The sequence below is a fragment of the Python bivittatus genome, unplaced genomic scaffold (genome assembly GCF_059951505.1).
Source record: "Python bivittatus isolate LINGU-HERP-01145 unplaced genomic scaffold, Pbiv_v1 ctg000100_np1212, whole genome shotgun sequence".
Lineage (NCBI taxonomy): Eukaryota > Metazoa > Chordata > Lepidosauria > Squamata > Pythonidae > Python > Python bivittatus.
The window spans coordinates 6016340-6031181 of NW_028277038.1; the positions used below are offsets into that span (position 1 = coordinate 6016340).

Below are 14842 nucleotides of genomic sequence, written 5' to 3' on the forward strand. Positions count from 1 at the left end.
GCCCAAGCTCATTTTGGTCCCGTGATAATTGCAAAAGAAAGGCAGGGCTGCATCTGAGTAGAGATTCAAGAACACATTCAATGTCTGGAATGGCAAACCTGAAGCCTCTGAGAAACATACAAGGAGATCACCAGGGCGTAGTTCTCACTCATGTTCCCAAGTCAGAGTCTGATCCTGGATGGAACATATATATCCATCTTGATTACTAGCCAGTGATAATCCCTGCCCTTCACACATTTGCTGCAACTCCTTTTGGCTATTCAAGTTGGCATTTGTCTTGTAGAAGCAAATTCTGTTTTAATTATGGGTTGAGAGAAAAAAGCCATCATCTTCTGCTTCTCATAAAGACTGAGCAGATGGCGCTGAGTAGTCCACAGCATGTCATGGAAGTAATAGATCTCATCTGCAGCTGTTCCCCTGCAACTGGCATTGAGTGATATACTGCCTCTGAACATGGGAGATCCATATCTTTCTCTTGGTTGATTACCTTTGATAGGGCTGACTGCCATGGATTAATCTCAACTGCTTCTGTGCTTTGCCGGCCTTCACATATCCTGCTAAGCCATGGTTGAACACATAAACCACAGTTGGCTGAGTCCACAGAACATGCAAAGCCGGAAGCTTTGTTTTTAGACCTCAGCATGCTAAGCCAAAAGCAGAGAAACCACCAGAGGGCTTAATGTGACATAAACTGAATCTCTGGCTCAATTTTTGACAAGTGGGACAAAGGAGCATTAGGCTGAATTAACCATGACTGTGATCACTGGAAGGACTAGAGTTTAGTGGTAAATCATAAGGAAGTAGGGAATGACCTTTTGGGCTGAGTCCTGAAGAACTGTTTCTAGTGACTATAGACAATATTTGGGGTGAATGGGCAAAAGTCTGGTCTAAGCCAGGATCCTATGTTCCTATCTCTCAAGATATAAAAAGGGGGCTCAGTTGGCTGGGGATAATTTATTTTTCTTCCTGGTACTAAGTGGTGTCAATGACCAGCCACTAAGAAAACTAGATGGACCTGTTCATGAAGTGGCCAGGAATCCAAGTCAACTTGTAGGAGACCGTTTTTAGGGTTAATAGGTGTTTCAGATGCATGACGATTTTGATAGGGAAACCAGGATAAGGACAAATGATTAAAAGGGTTGGTGCTCACCTTCTCCCCAACATCTCTTCTGTGGCTGTTTTAAGCTTAACAAATAAACGAAAAAGCACCCACCACTACTCGGCAGATGAAGGATCTTTGGTTGGAAAGCACCCTTTGAAATTTAATCATGTTTTGCAGGCTGATTCCTCTCCCAAAGTCCTCCCAGAAGCCTCTTTAGATGATGTTTCCAGCTCGCTTTTCATCAGGGGACTAACAAACCTTGGCTTGAGTAGAGAGTAACACTTCATCCTTTCATGCTAGCAGCCAGTCAAAACTCCGTCAGCCCCATCACGCAGTAATAGAAGATTATGGCATGCTGGGGGAAACCACAATGTTTACAGAAGTGCTAGAAGTACATATTTTTAAGTATCTGACCCAGGTTTGGGGGGCAGAAGGACTTCCTATCTTACATTTATGTTGAGTTTCCCACCCTCTGTTTTCCCCAGGAATGTGAAGACTAGCATTCAGCAGCGGGTGCTTCAGCACCAAGATGTTCCCTTCTTCTAAAATCTTGTACTATGCCAATATTCTACCTCTGGCCACCACGTCTGCATTTCATCTATTGAGAGGACTGTCTTTTGGCTTTCTAAAATGGATTGAAAAAGAAACCACCTTAATGTCTCTTTAAGGAGTATCTTTAGACAGTAAGATTTATCCTAATAAAAGCAGAATTCTGGGCCTTCCTTATTTATAACTCTCGTGAGTTTTCCATGCCGAAATTGCTAAGCTTGATCAATTGTATATTTACCTGTTGTTTAACTGAATATAGATTGTTTTATTTCTGTAATATTGCACTATTGAATTTTAGGATAATGGCATCGTTTACATTTGAGAACTGGAGAATTGATCTGTTATATAGCTTTAGTTGGACTGCTTTCTTTGGAACTCCTTTGCAAATTTTTTGAAATTGCATTTTGGTCTGCGAAGATGCCTTTCGTTTTTAAAGAAATACCTAAGGTAAAATATTGTTCTTTTTGAGAAAGGCAACTTGATTCATACATCATGCAAGAGCACCATATGGTTTGTTCACACTGAGTGTAGTGTCTTGTAGGAACACAACCAACTGCAATTTATTCAGTAAACTCAGTTAAGCAAAGTGGCATTTTCCACGATGCATGGAACAGGTTTTTTTTCAGAATGTGCCAGGAATTGAGGCAGGTTGGCATTTTGGGAGATCTTTAGAAGGTATGCTCACCTTATAGCGAGGGACGGTGAAGTGGGAGTGACCTATATGTCCATGTCAAACTTCAGCAGCCACACTAAGTTGGAGACAACAAAAATTTCAACGAGATGGGCAGTGACAAATTTGCTCTCTCTATATAAAAATGTAGATAAGACACCCCCCCCCCCCAAAATCTCAACAAAGTTCACCATGAGCAGCAGAAAACAAGAGTTATGTTTACACCATCCCTTATTTGGATAAATGGATTTCCATAATGGCCACCACCAGTTTTAAAATTGCAAGAAGAATCTTCCCCCGTAACTGTACCTGAGCCTATGGAAAGGAAAGAAAACTTGCATTCAGAGTCGACTTCCGTTGCCCTCTGTGCATCGTGTCTTCTTGGGAACAAGGTTTCCAAGGGTTAATCTTGTTTGCAGGGCAATGCCTGGAAGAGCTAATGTGAAGCAGGGGGGTCTGTAATCCTGTTTGTTTTGCAATGATGGACTCACTGACAGAGGCTTTGGTTGGTACGAGCAAAGATCGAACAAAGACAGTTTGGAAGGAATTTGATAGCAGGGCAATGAATTATTGGGACTCGGGCTTTGCTTGCCAGCATGGATTCTCCTTCCAAGAGCAGGGTTTTCTTTGTCAGTATGCCGCTCTTGTTTGGATGATGGAACAAGCCATCTCTGGAAGGGCAAAAAGAAATACTGGTATGTGCTGGGTGATATTAAGTCAGATATATACATTCGTGTTGTGTTCCTTCATTGATTTCCTTACGTGCGCACAGATCAGAAAGCTGGAGGTGGCAGACGTGCTTGTGGCCCATCCTCTTGCTTGCAGTTGACAACTCACAAATGTCAAAGATGCCTGAACAGGTCTTTGGATAGCGTGGGAAACCCCCAAATACATCTGCCTTCTGTCTTCTTGTCAGTTCATGGCAGGGTTCTTTAGTCTTCAAAGATGTAGCAATCATCTTGAACGTTTGGGAAAAGGATCACCAGGACTTGAAAGCTCTCTGAAATTGGTGGGTCCCTGAAAGGTGGCAATGGTGTTCAAAAGCCCTCAGCCCTGCTAGGTAGACCAGACCAGGAAATCAACTCCACAGGAAAGCCAAAACTCCTTTTATTGAGAGGGGCTCTAATAACAGAATCTTGCAAGTCTGATGGTGCTGTGTTTCCTCCTCCTTCTAGTTCACTGAGGTAGGGAGGGGTCTGTCCGAACTGCTTCTGAATGTTATCCGGACATCCTGGACTTAAAAAATGGTTCATCCCCTTTTGCCTAGGCATCACCTTCTGCATGTTTCCCTCAAGGTCATCTTCTTTACTTTACAAAGTCATCTTCTTTACTTCTTGACACTGAGTTTGTTTTGGGGAGTCATCCTAATTCCTCTCCAGACCTTTCCTACTTCTGTGGCTGTGGAACGGAAGGAAACGTGCTTTCTTTCTCCTCCTTTCTCCTCTGATCCCTTTCTGCCTGATGGCGAACCGTTCACTGGAAGGAACCCCTTTCTTCTTCCTACCATCACCGTCCCTGGAGCGGAGAGGAAGTAAATGGATGAGGAGACAGGTTGCTTGGAGGCTCAGCTGGGAAACCAGCTGGGGATTTAACAGATGCTGTGTGCATCTCTAGGGCCGTTGCAGGATGCTCAGTTAAACCTGCTGAATTTTAGAAGGGAGGAAATAGCTCAGCTTTTGGAGCCCAGTTCCAAGCCGGGCTTAAGGCACGCTCATCCCGTTGTGAATACAAAGGGAGGTCTCGTTTAGCTCTATCTCAGCATTCCTTAAAATTCAGGGAAGGCTTTTTGCTTCTTACAAGGAAAAATATTAATATGAATGTAACATTATTACCTTCCTTTATGCTGAAGAATGGAAACAGCTCTCCTGCATAAAAGCAGACATAATGGCTGTTGAGACACTGTAAATTGCAGCCCTGGAAACTAATGAATTATACATATTGCAATAAGGGTGTCAATAAAAGGTCTCCCTCCCTCCCTCTCTTGCTTCCTCCTTGCTTTCTTCATTTTTGGCTTTCATGTTCATTAAACTTCCCGTTCGGTTTATTACAGGATTAAAAAAAAAAAACAATCAAACTTATTATAGTGACTTGACCAGCTCGTTTGGATGGTGGTGAACTCGGAAGCGATAATCCTTTACTTTTTAGTTTAGCCTCTGCTAATATAATCCAGGCTTAATCAGGGGATGAAATCATCTGAAAATGAAGGAGAATGTCTCTGTGCAGTTGGGTTCGTTGCAACTCTCCGAAGCCAAGAAACTGAAATGCACAAATTTGGCAGTTTGCTTTAGTGTTGTCTTGGCTGGAAAATGTGCCAACGATGGCGCTGGGGTTCCTGCATTATTAAGCCATGGTTCATTTAATCCTGGCTTTGCATAAACCATGAAGCCTGTTGCAAAGGCTGGCTTCACACCAGCTGTGAAACTGGGAATTTGCAAACGTTGGGGTTCCGTGACCACCTAAAATAATAAACATGTTGACGTGACAACTTCCCACCCTGAATAACTCTCAGGCCTCTCACTCTTCCTGAGCAAGCTGGCTGTGGGAGCGTAGTCTGGCAGGGATCTAGCAGTGGGTGTATAAGCCAGGCTGGTGGGATCACTGTCTTGGAGAGGGACCTCCTTCAGCAGCCTTTCTGTTCCCAGCAATGACTCCTGCATCAAATCCACCCACTCCTCAGTGCTGCCCACGGCACCCCAGCCACTGCTGTCGCTCTCTTTCCCACTAATGGGCACCTCCTCTCCTGCTTTCAAGGAAACATGGCATTAAAATCCTCTGCCAACTCACATTGCTGGAAATCGGCTCACTTGAGGGCAACCTAAGTCTCACGTAATCTGCCCTCACTTGGGTGCTGCTTGGCCTAACTTGAACTCCGGTTAGTTTTCTCCTGGACCAGCTGGCCGAGCATGTAGAATTAGCAGGTGTAGTTAGCTTGCCCTGAAATAAAAAGAGATGTGCCTTTTTGCCTCTCAGCCTGAGCACACAACCCATCCATTGCTGTGGTTGCTTTCTCGACAGGAGCTACGAGGATCCAATCGAGAGCGAAATTGTCAACGAGAGGATCCCGTACTTGCATGGCAGCTATGCGGCGCCTTTAGCGCAACCGGAAAGGGGCAGCATGGCCAGCATCGACCGCCTGGGCAAGCGCTCCCCTTCCATCGACAGCATCCGCAAAGACCCCCGGTGGCGCGACCCGGATCTTCCGGAAGTCATCGCCATGCTCAGCCACCCCATCGATCCCGTTAAGTCGAACGCAGCAGCCTACCTCCAGCATCTCTGCTACGAGAACGATAAGATCAAGAAAGACGTGAGACATCTCAAGGGCATTCCCATCCTGGTGGGTCTCCTTGACCACCCAAAGCCTGAGGTGCACCGCAAAGCGTGTGGGGCCCTCCGGAACATATCCTACGGGAAGGATAATGAGAACAAAGTGGCGATCAAGAACTGTGACGGGATCCCGGCTTTGATCAGGTTGTTGCGCAAGACGAGTGATATGGAAGTACGGGAACTCATTACAGGTCAGTGGTTTCTCCTTCTTTTCCTAGAAGGGCTTTCAGATATCTTTGGCCACGTCTTCTCAATGACATGGGGATTTCCTGGTGGTTCCCGTCCAACCTCTAACTAGGTCTGATCCTGGATAGCATTTTGGGGAAGCAGCTGAGGACGGCTCTCGGTTGCCATCAGTCGTTATGACCTTGGAAGTATTACTACTCCCTTCAGTTCAACTCACTTCCCAAATTGATATCAAGAAGTGTACTGCTTCTAATCCTGAAGAAGTACCAGCATCTACTTTTTTCCCACTCCTTAGCATGTAGTTTTCATGGAGGACCCTCCATGCCTCCCTGAGAGTAGGAGTGAATGCTGTTCTTAGCCAACCAAGTGAATCCATAGGGGGTGAGGATCAACACTCACATTATGTTGCAGGTCTCACTTGTGGACGTATAAAGTCAAATGGTGTTTTTTTGGGAGGGGGGTTCTGTTCAAGTGTCTTTTTCTAGATGAAAACCTGGGGTGGTGAGATTGGCAAACTCACAGCAATTATTGGTTATATTGTCAGTTGATTCAGAACCAGCCAGAATCCATCACATCTTTGTTCATGCTTCAACTTGGACGCTGTCTCCCAAGACCCCAAGAAAACATTGTATCTCCACTGATTGTTCTCTGATTCTCAACACGGAGAAGAATGAGAGCAAGAACCCCTAAAGAAAAAAAAATGAGATTTGGGAAAGCAGCATATGGTCTGACTTTACCCTGGATGATAAAGCTCGGTGTGGAATAAAAGTTCCCAATGGAGACCCAGTTGCAATGAACTCATTACACTCCCTTGGAGAACAGCTGGAGAAGCTAAGCATCTTAACCGGCTTTTGTTTCCCCTTGGGGTATTTATTGCAAAGTAATTCTTTAGATAGTTTGAAAACGTTTCAGAGCAACAGCCTGATGCTCAGTGACAAAAAAAAAAACCCCACTCTAAATCTGTAGAACAGAAATTCCATTTCTGGGTCTGCATTGAATCTGTTCTCACATTCTCCTCTGGAATTGGGTCTCCGCGGCAGCAGATTTTAACAGTTGTGCAAATGGTAACGTGCGCCTTTTGTTTTCAGGAAAGCTGTCTCAGGAGCAGGCCTCCTGGCCTGCAACATGTGGCTTTTGGCTGCACTGCCATTGTTAAAAGAAATCTATCGCTCCGCTCGCTGTTGGGTTGTCCTGGAGGTGTTTTCAGAATTTGTAGCAGGGCATAAGGTTTCCTGAGACAGAGTTCATTTGCAGCTGGAAGTAGAAAGAATTATAATTCTTGAATGTTGTTTCCCCCCCCCCACATACTCCCTATTCAGAGGACATCAGAATGAGAGCAGAAAGCATGGTCTTGAAGTCAATTCGGAGTGAGGGTAGCATGGCTTAACACCCTCTCTCTGGCAGAACTGTCCAAATAAAAACAAAGTGTTGCCAATTTGGTTTCTTGACAATCTCCCCTACCTAGGTGTACGTTGACTGCGACCCATTCAAAAAAACCAGTGACTTCACCCCTTTGTTACCCGAAGCCACATTTTTAGCCATGGTTTGCTAAACAAACCATAGTGGTCTGGCTTGAAAATTACCCTAAGCCAACCACAAGCTATTTATTCATTTGGGAAGTGTCAACTCATCTCTCAGCTTTGCCAAAAATGTAGCCCAAATTTTGCCAGCCTGCAAGCAGCATTGATCAAATTGATCTTCCACGGATTTCAAACCAGATCAGTGATTATAAGTGTTCTGGGTCCCCACCCCACCTTGCAAAGCCAAACCTCTGAATAAGTCTTTCATCACGGGGCCCGCGAATTGAATCATTTGCAAAGTGAATGCATAATGCGGTCTCTCCTCGTTTTTGAATTGTGCTAGGCAATGATCATCTTAAAAAAAGAATATAGTGGAACCTCGGTTTACGAACTTAATTCGTTCCGTGACTCTGGCCGCAACCCGAATTGGTCGCAACCTGAAGCAAATTTCCCCATAAGGTTCAATGTAATTACCGTTAATCCGTTCTGGCGTGGAGGACAGGGAGGCGGCTATTGCTTGGAGGGAGAGTCCCCCTCCCTATGACCATGTGTCAGGGGCAGAAAAATGGCCGCAGACCACGTGTCAGGGGCGGAAAAATGGCCGCGGACCACGTGTCGGGCGGCAAATGGCCGCGGACCACGTGTCAGGGGCGGAAAATGGCCGCGGACCACGTGTCAGGGGCGGAAAAATGGCCGCAGACCACGTGTCAGGGGCGGAAAAATGGCCGCGGACCACGTGTCAGGGGCAGAAAAATGGCCACGGACCACGTGTCAGGGGCGGAAAAATGGCCGCAGACCGTGTCACGGGAGGGAAAATGGCCGCGTATCCTGTTCGTACCCCGAGGCGGAGTTTGCAAACCAAAGCAAAATTTTGTGGCCGGAGCTGGTCGTAACCCGAAAAGTTCGTTAACAGAAGCATTCATAACCCAAGGTTCCACTGTACTAATAACCTTTTTTTGCTGTTGAATTTGATACGTGTGCTAGTTGGTTTTGAAATGCATTGGGTTGGAAGTCTTCAGCTCTTTACGGTAACTCCTTGGAAGGAATCAAAGAGAATTCGCCTGCTTGGTCTACAAACTGTTTTTGTGCATTTCTTGAAAACGAATATGCGTGATGACGAGGACGCTGAGCCCCAGGGAGAAAGAAACTTTTTCTAACTCTTGGGGTCTCACCATCTACCAGCAAGAAAAGGTTGTCTGAAAACAATGTTATTTCGTTGGGAGAGAAGAGAATTCGATGGATAAAACAGATGGATTACGCTTCTGGGACTGTATCAGTGCCTTTAAGGAACATCTAACTACAACTCCCATGATCTCCAACTAGTTGGAAAGGGTTGGGCTGCTGTATAATTTAATGCTTCATCACAGATTTGCATGTTATGTGAAAATTTTAAAAAAACAACAATAACCCCAAAACCTGCTAGTTAGCCAAATATTTTTTTCTTTTTTTAAAAAAACACTTTGGTGATTTGAAATGGATTTGGGATTAATTTCTCATTCCCTTTGCCATGAATGGCTAGCCATCAGGAGCTAATTTGTTCTTTTTGAAAAGTTTCTATTATATTAATTTGTTTAAATGTGAAGCTGACTCTTTTTTAAAAAGGCATATTACTATAATTGCTGTCGTGCCAAGTGTGTGCATATAAGCTCTGATGCAGGAAGCCAAATGTAACAGGGAAATAAATATGATGATTAATGCTCCGGCAGGGAGCAAGCATGGGTGTTGCGGCATTTTATTAAAGATAGGAAGGCGGATTTCAGTCGTGGTTTCATGCTGCATTTAGTTCAGATATTCGGATAACCTGGGGCCCTCCATTTCTAGCACAGCAATGACACATATTGCTGGGATTATCAACAAGGCTTGAAGGATCACTGCTCCCCCATCCTGGTTGAATTGCAAGATGGCCTTGCTCCTTACTACTGAGATGAGGGCAAGGGGTAAGCAGCTTGTACATGCTCAAAGGCACCAGTTCTCAGCTTCTACTAGAGCAGTGCTTCTCAACTTTGGAACTTTAAGATGCGTGGACTTCAGCTCCCAGGATTCCCCAGCCAGCATGCTTAAGATGAAGTCCAAGCATCTTAAAATTGCCAAGCTTGAGAAACACTGTACTAGAGACTAATTCTAGATCTGTGGGTTAGTCGCTTTCCTCTTACGGGCTTCCCAGTCAGAAGGGCTTCAGGCAGACCTACTTAGGTTGAAACTGTCCAGTTTGTACACATTTACTCTGGAATAGACCCCAATGAACAATAGATGCATAGGATCGTGCTATATTCCTCCAGGAGGCCAATCAGAATTAGCTCTCTTGGTGTCATGTGCTGTTAGAGTAACCTCGAGGAACAGGAGGAAGAGCCGCAACCAAGACAACAGTCAGATAAAAGAAATTTGAGTCCAAAACGGAAATGTAATTTGAGAAAGAGTCTCAGGCTTGACCCTCCCTAGTCCTCATGAAGATAAAGGGGGGAAGGGGAAGTATTCAGACTTGCAAGGTTCCGTTACTGTAACCATGTAATAAAAGTAGTATTAGCATTCATAACTTTGGCTTTCTAGTATGGTCAACTTTGAAGGGCTAACACTTGGCCCATTTGGAAGGAGAGGTGGAGCTTCAGCAAAGATAGGGCTTCAGCAGAGCCTTTGTAAGGCTGAGCAAAAATACCCCATTGGGGCTTATCCTGTTAGCTCCAACAGCCATGGATGCAATTCTGGGTGGCTTCCAGACCCGCCCTGATACTGTTTCTGCAGTTTCCATCTGGAAGCGCCCATCGTTAACCTGGCAATAGGCCCATTTGGACGCACAATGCAGGTGAGTCATGTTCCACTCGGTCTACAGAGAGAGAGAGAAGCCTTTTTTAGAGGTCACATTGGACCGAGGTGCGTTTGAAATCATCCAAGATCTGTTTGCTGTCTCTGACTCTGGAGCTGAAGTGCCACTTAAGCATTGAGCAGTTGAAGATAAAATTCCTGTTGGGACACGTTTCCTCTAACAATACTCCTAAAAGAACTGAAACCGTTGTTGCTCTTGGGATGTGAGAAGGCATTGATTTGTTGCAAGGAAGACTCTGAGCATAAATTCCAACCCAGATTAGAAGGTGACTCAGTTCAGTAACTTTTTTTCCCCATCTGGCTTAGGTGGTTGGCTTGACAGAATGATTACGGAGGGAGGCATTTGAGTTTGTTGCTCTTATTTAAGTATGAAAAAGACACATGTCCTTCCTTCTTTCCTTGGCTGTTCCTGCAACATTCTCAAATTATGAAAGTTAATGATCCCGTGGCCATCTTATTCCTGTGAATAAGATCATCATTCTCATTTAGCATTCAGTTAGGAAGTTTGGAGAGATTATTGCTGTATTATCTCTTTCTCATTAACTTGACAATAATTCTGGCCCTTCAATCTGTGATTTCCTCTCTACTTCAGTCCCTTCGGTCAACCGAGGTTGACTTTGGATGAAACCACTGGTGATACTTCATTTCAAGGGCGTAACCTTCAGCACCAAACAAACCAGTAGAGTTATGCTACCAAACTGCTTTTGCCAGAAAAACGTGATCTCTTTCTGTTGGATGTTAGAGTAGATGAAATCAACATATATTTATTTTTAATCTTTGTTATATTTATTGTAGTTCTCTCCCACCTTTCCTTGAAGTCGCTCAATGCTGCCTACCTGTAGTTCTGCAATGTGGTTTTTTTCCCCCTCACAACAGTCCTATGAAGTAGATTGGGGGGAGAGATTGAGAGAGACCGACTCTCTCTCAAATAATTGTGGGTAATAATTTCAAGGAACCCATATTTGATTAGGGCTTGGTCCCAATTCGATCCTCTAACCAGGATAACACATTGTACATTTATTGTTCTTGAAATTTCCCACTTTCAGAATGGAAGGGCCATTGTTTATGCCATCAATAGTCTATCAGAAGAGTGTAGTGGTTGTACAACTAGTACAATATTAACATATAGACAGTAACCAGGTATAATATTTTCTTTTTGGGCCACAGTATTCCTGTCGTAAGTTGAACCACAGTGCAACCTGTATATGATTCATGGCAATTTCTGTTGACTGTTTTCTCCTGTTCAAGGCACCCTTTGGAATCTGTCATCTTATGAGCCCCTCAAAATGGTGATCATTAACCATGGTCTTCAGACGTTGACCAATGAAGTGATCATCCCTCATTCGGGGTGGGAGAATGAGCCGAACGAAGATTCAAAGCCTCGAGATGCAGAATGGACCATAGTCTTCAAGAACACGTCAGGGTGTCTGAGGTGAGAATGGGCCCATACAGTGATTCCAATGGCCAAGCCAAGGGGTGGGGGAATGAAGTAGGAATTGCATTCAGTTGCACATAATGGTCTATGTTTTAAAAACAGTGGTGGGGAATATCTTCCAAACTTGAACTAGATCGAATTTGGCATGCCTGTCGCGTGTAAAATAGCTGTCTTTGCATGTGGATTTGGGGTGGGGTTTCATATTTGAAAAAGAGCATTTTGAATTCAAAAGTGTTTTGAATTAAAATATTTTTGAACAACTCTGATACAATTCCATAAGGTCTGCTACACTGGGGTATTTCTTCTCTATCTGCTCAGAAATACGTCTAGATACTGAGATCAGGTTTAAACATTGATGTCTTAAAAATGACTTTCATACACTGATATTATGTACTGGTATTTGGAAGATATAGTGGCTTGGTTTGGAAGTTATATGAATCTGAGATCTGCATGAATGTTGACTCTTTATACAAGACACTCTTTCTCCTTGTTATGTGCTGTGATTGAAGACTGAGTCCTTTATTCCTCATTTAGAGTTAAGAATCAACCAAGATGATTTACAATATGGTTTGTCATATAGTTAAATATGTCATACAGGTAAATACAGTTTTTTGGTTTGGACCTAAAAGGAAATGATTGTAAATTGACCTTTGCAATCTTCCATCTTCAACTACGCATGACTTCAAGAGGCACAAATTAGCGTAATCAATCTGTCCATGTGTCTATCTGTCCATCCATCCGTCTGTCCATCCATCCATCCATCTATTTTATTGCATCCTTTTCTGGACCATTGCATCAACCTGCAGCATGTCTGTGTATGTGCAATGCAGTACCCCAGCAAGAAATAAAGTGGGGGGCGCCCGAAGATTGATTGACCTCATTTTCAGACATTCTGTTTTACATTTGATCAGTTTTTAGGACTATATAAATAAAGAAAAGAAAATGAAATGAATCACTCAGCATGTATTTTATATGCTTTCATAGCTTGCATACAGGCATCCTATAATAATAAAGATTTGTAAATGCTGACAGAGCAGTGACAAATGTTGATTGATCATCCATGCAAGAAACAAATAGATGGGTATTTTTAACTTCAAGAAGAAGTTTTCCTGGGGAGAAAAATTAAGTGAAAAGCAACAGAAAAAACAAAATAAGGAAAGAAAAAAAAGGGGGAAAGGAATAGAATACATACATATAAATGTATACATCACCGTATAATTCCTAAATCCTCTATATTGCTGTTTATCTTTTTGAAATATTAACATTGTTACCGCTGCTCCATAAACTTGACACGGAGGTGAGGGTCGAAGTGAACATTCAAAAGATGAGTGCGTCTTGCAGTCTTGAGAACTGGCTCCCCTGAAATTTTTAACACCCTGCCAACATGTCAGGTTATTTTTGGCATCCTGATGCTGGAAGGTTCAGCTTCCTAAATAGGCATGTTCCTAGCATAGCAAGCCTTAGAAATGCGCTATAGCAAAACCAGCTTTTGTGCACGGATGAGACCGTGAGGTCCTGAGTGTGCCTTTTGCTTTGGGGCAAATAAATGTTCACTTGGAGAGGTCCTCTGGGACTTGAAAGTGAATGATGTAGCAGTTCTTCCCCCCTTCCCACACAACACCCCAAAGTTTGGCATTGAAAAACTACCAACCAGCTTCTTGAAGAGGTTGGGGTCATGCCTGAATAGGAGAATTGCCGTTCCAAGTAGCTTTGAAGATTTCAACTCCCAGAATTCTCAGCAATGGCCATCCGGGTAGGGAATTCTGGGAGCTGAAGTCCACTCATCTGGAAGTTCCCAAGATGGAGAAACACCATTGTGTTATTTGCAAGGGTGGTGTTCCCACAAAGTCTGGTGGGCTCTCTACATCACACTTAGCCAAAATATAGTTCGTTTGGTTTGGGTTTACCAAAATGTCACACACACATATACCATGGTTGGTAGATCATGGTTTGATATTAAGATTCTTCCCCGTGCATTTCATATTTTTCTGCTTCTGTCTTCTTAAGGGCTGTGTGCTGTGGCTTTAGACCAGTGTTTCTCAACCTTGGCAACTTTAAGATAGGTGGACTTCAACTCCCAGAATTCCCCAGCCAGCTGAAGAGAGATCCACATTTATTACTGGAAAAATAAAAATCCATGCTTGTCCATGCTGGCTGGGGAATTCTAGGAGTTGAAGTCCACCTATCTTAAAGTTGCTAAAGTTGAGAAACACTGCTTTAGATAGGGCACACTGGGTCTATAGAGTGTTGTGTCATATGTACACAACCCATGGGGTTTATTCCACAAAACCACGAAGAAACAAATCATGGTTTAAGCATTGGGTCAAATAAGCTTTGCTTCTCTAGACTCCCTACCTGTGCATCCGAATTGTTAGGCTTTAAAATTTCTTTGGACGTTTCCGGCAAAGAATTGCAATGCCCCTAAAGGAAGATTCAGCAGCAAATCTATCCAACAGGCTGTTTGGATCATACGCGTCCCTCATCAATTTAGTGCCGTTATCAACCAGCATCACGACAGCACGGCTAAATCAGAAATTGAAAGTATTAAAACGTACGTCTTCTCCTACGCACAGGAAGAATCCCATTAACATGCTTTTTGATTTGGGTTTTTTTAATGTTCTTGTTGCACGCTGGGTTGAGATACGTTTTCCTACCTGGGAGGAGATATATCCGTTGTTTAAACAAGGACGGATCAATGTATTCTGCAGAACATCCACGCTCAAGGCTCATCTGGGGATAGCTTAAAATCGAACAAGAATCTAAGACTTGGGAGAGTTAAACACTCCCGCATCTCAGGCTTCTTCAGCTTGAGAAGCATTTGCCTGCAGTCTATAAAAAGATGTTTTCTTTCCCTCTTGCGTTTTGAGGCCCTTTCAAATTGTTCAGCTTTTACGACAAGAGCTAATAGTTCAGGCCAAGCTAATAAAAGGGACTGTGTTAAATCTTCTCGAGACCGAACTTCAGTCCTGTTTCCGCTGATTAATACGAGCCCGCCGAATGTCTTGTTCATTTCCATGCGCTGGACTTTCAGCCCAGCAACTTCCCCTGAGAATAACTTTATAAAGTAATGAAAAGTGTTTACCGAGCCCCATGGCTGGAATAATCATTAATCCCCTAAGGAAGACATAGCCTTCTGGGTAGGATCTGGGCATAGTAATTTTTTTTATACAGATGCACCAGACTTCCCATAGCTAAGCAAGCCTTTTTATTTATTTAATTTATTTATTAACTTTATA

General features: G+C 43.5%; 1 protein-coding gene across 7 annotated transcripts in view; it reads left to right on the forward strand.

Moving 5' to 3' along the window:
* The window catches only part of ARVCF (ARVCF delta catenin family member), a 257122-nt gene that overhangs the window by 185308 nt on the left and 56972 nt on the right, over positions 1-14842 (forward strand). For all 7 annotated transcript variants that reach the window (XM_088135346.1, XM_088135349.1, XM_088135350.1 and 4 more), the window contains 2 exons: positions 5337-5836; positions 11420-11603. In XM_088135346.1, the coding sequence (XP_087991472.1) occupies positions 5337-5836; positions 11420-11603 (684 nt within the window). The remainder of the gene's footprint in view (positions 1-5336; positions 5837-11419; positions 11604-14842) is intronic.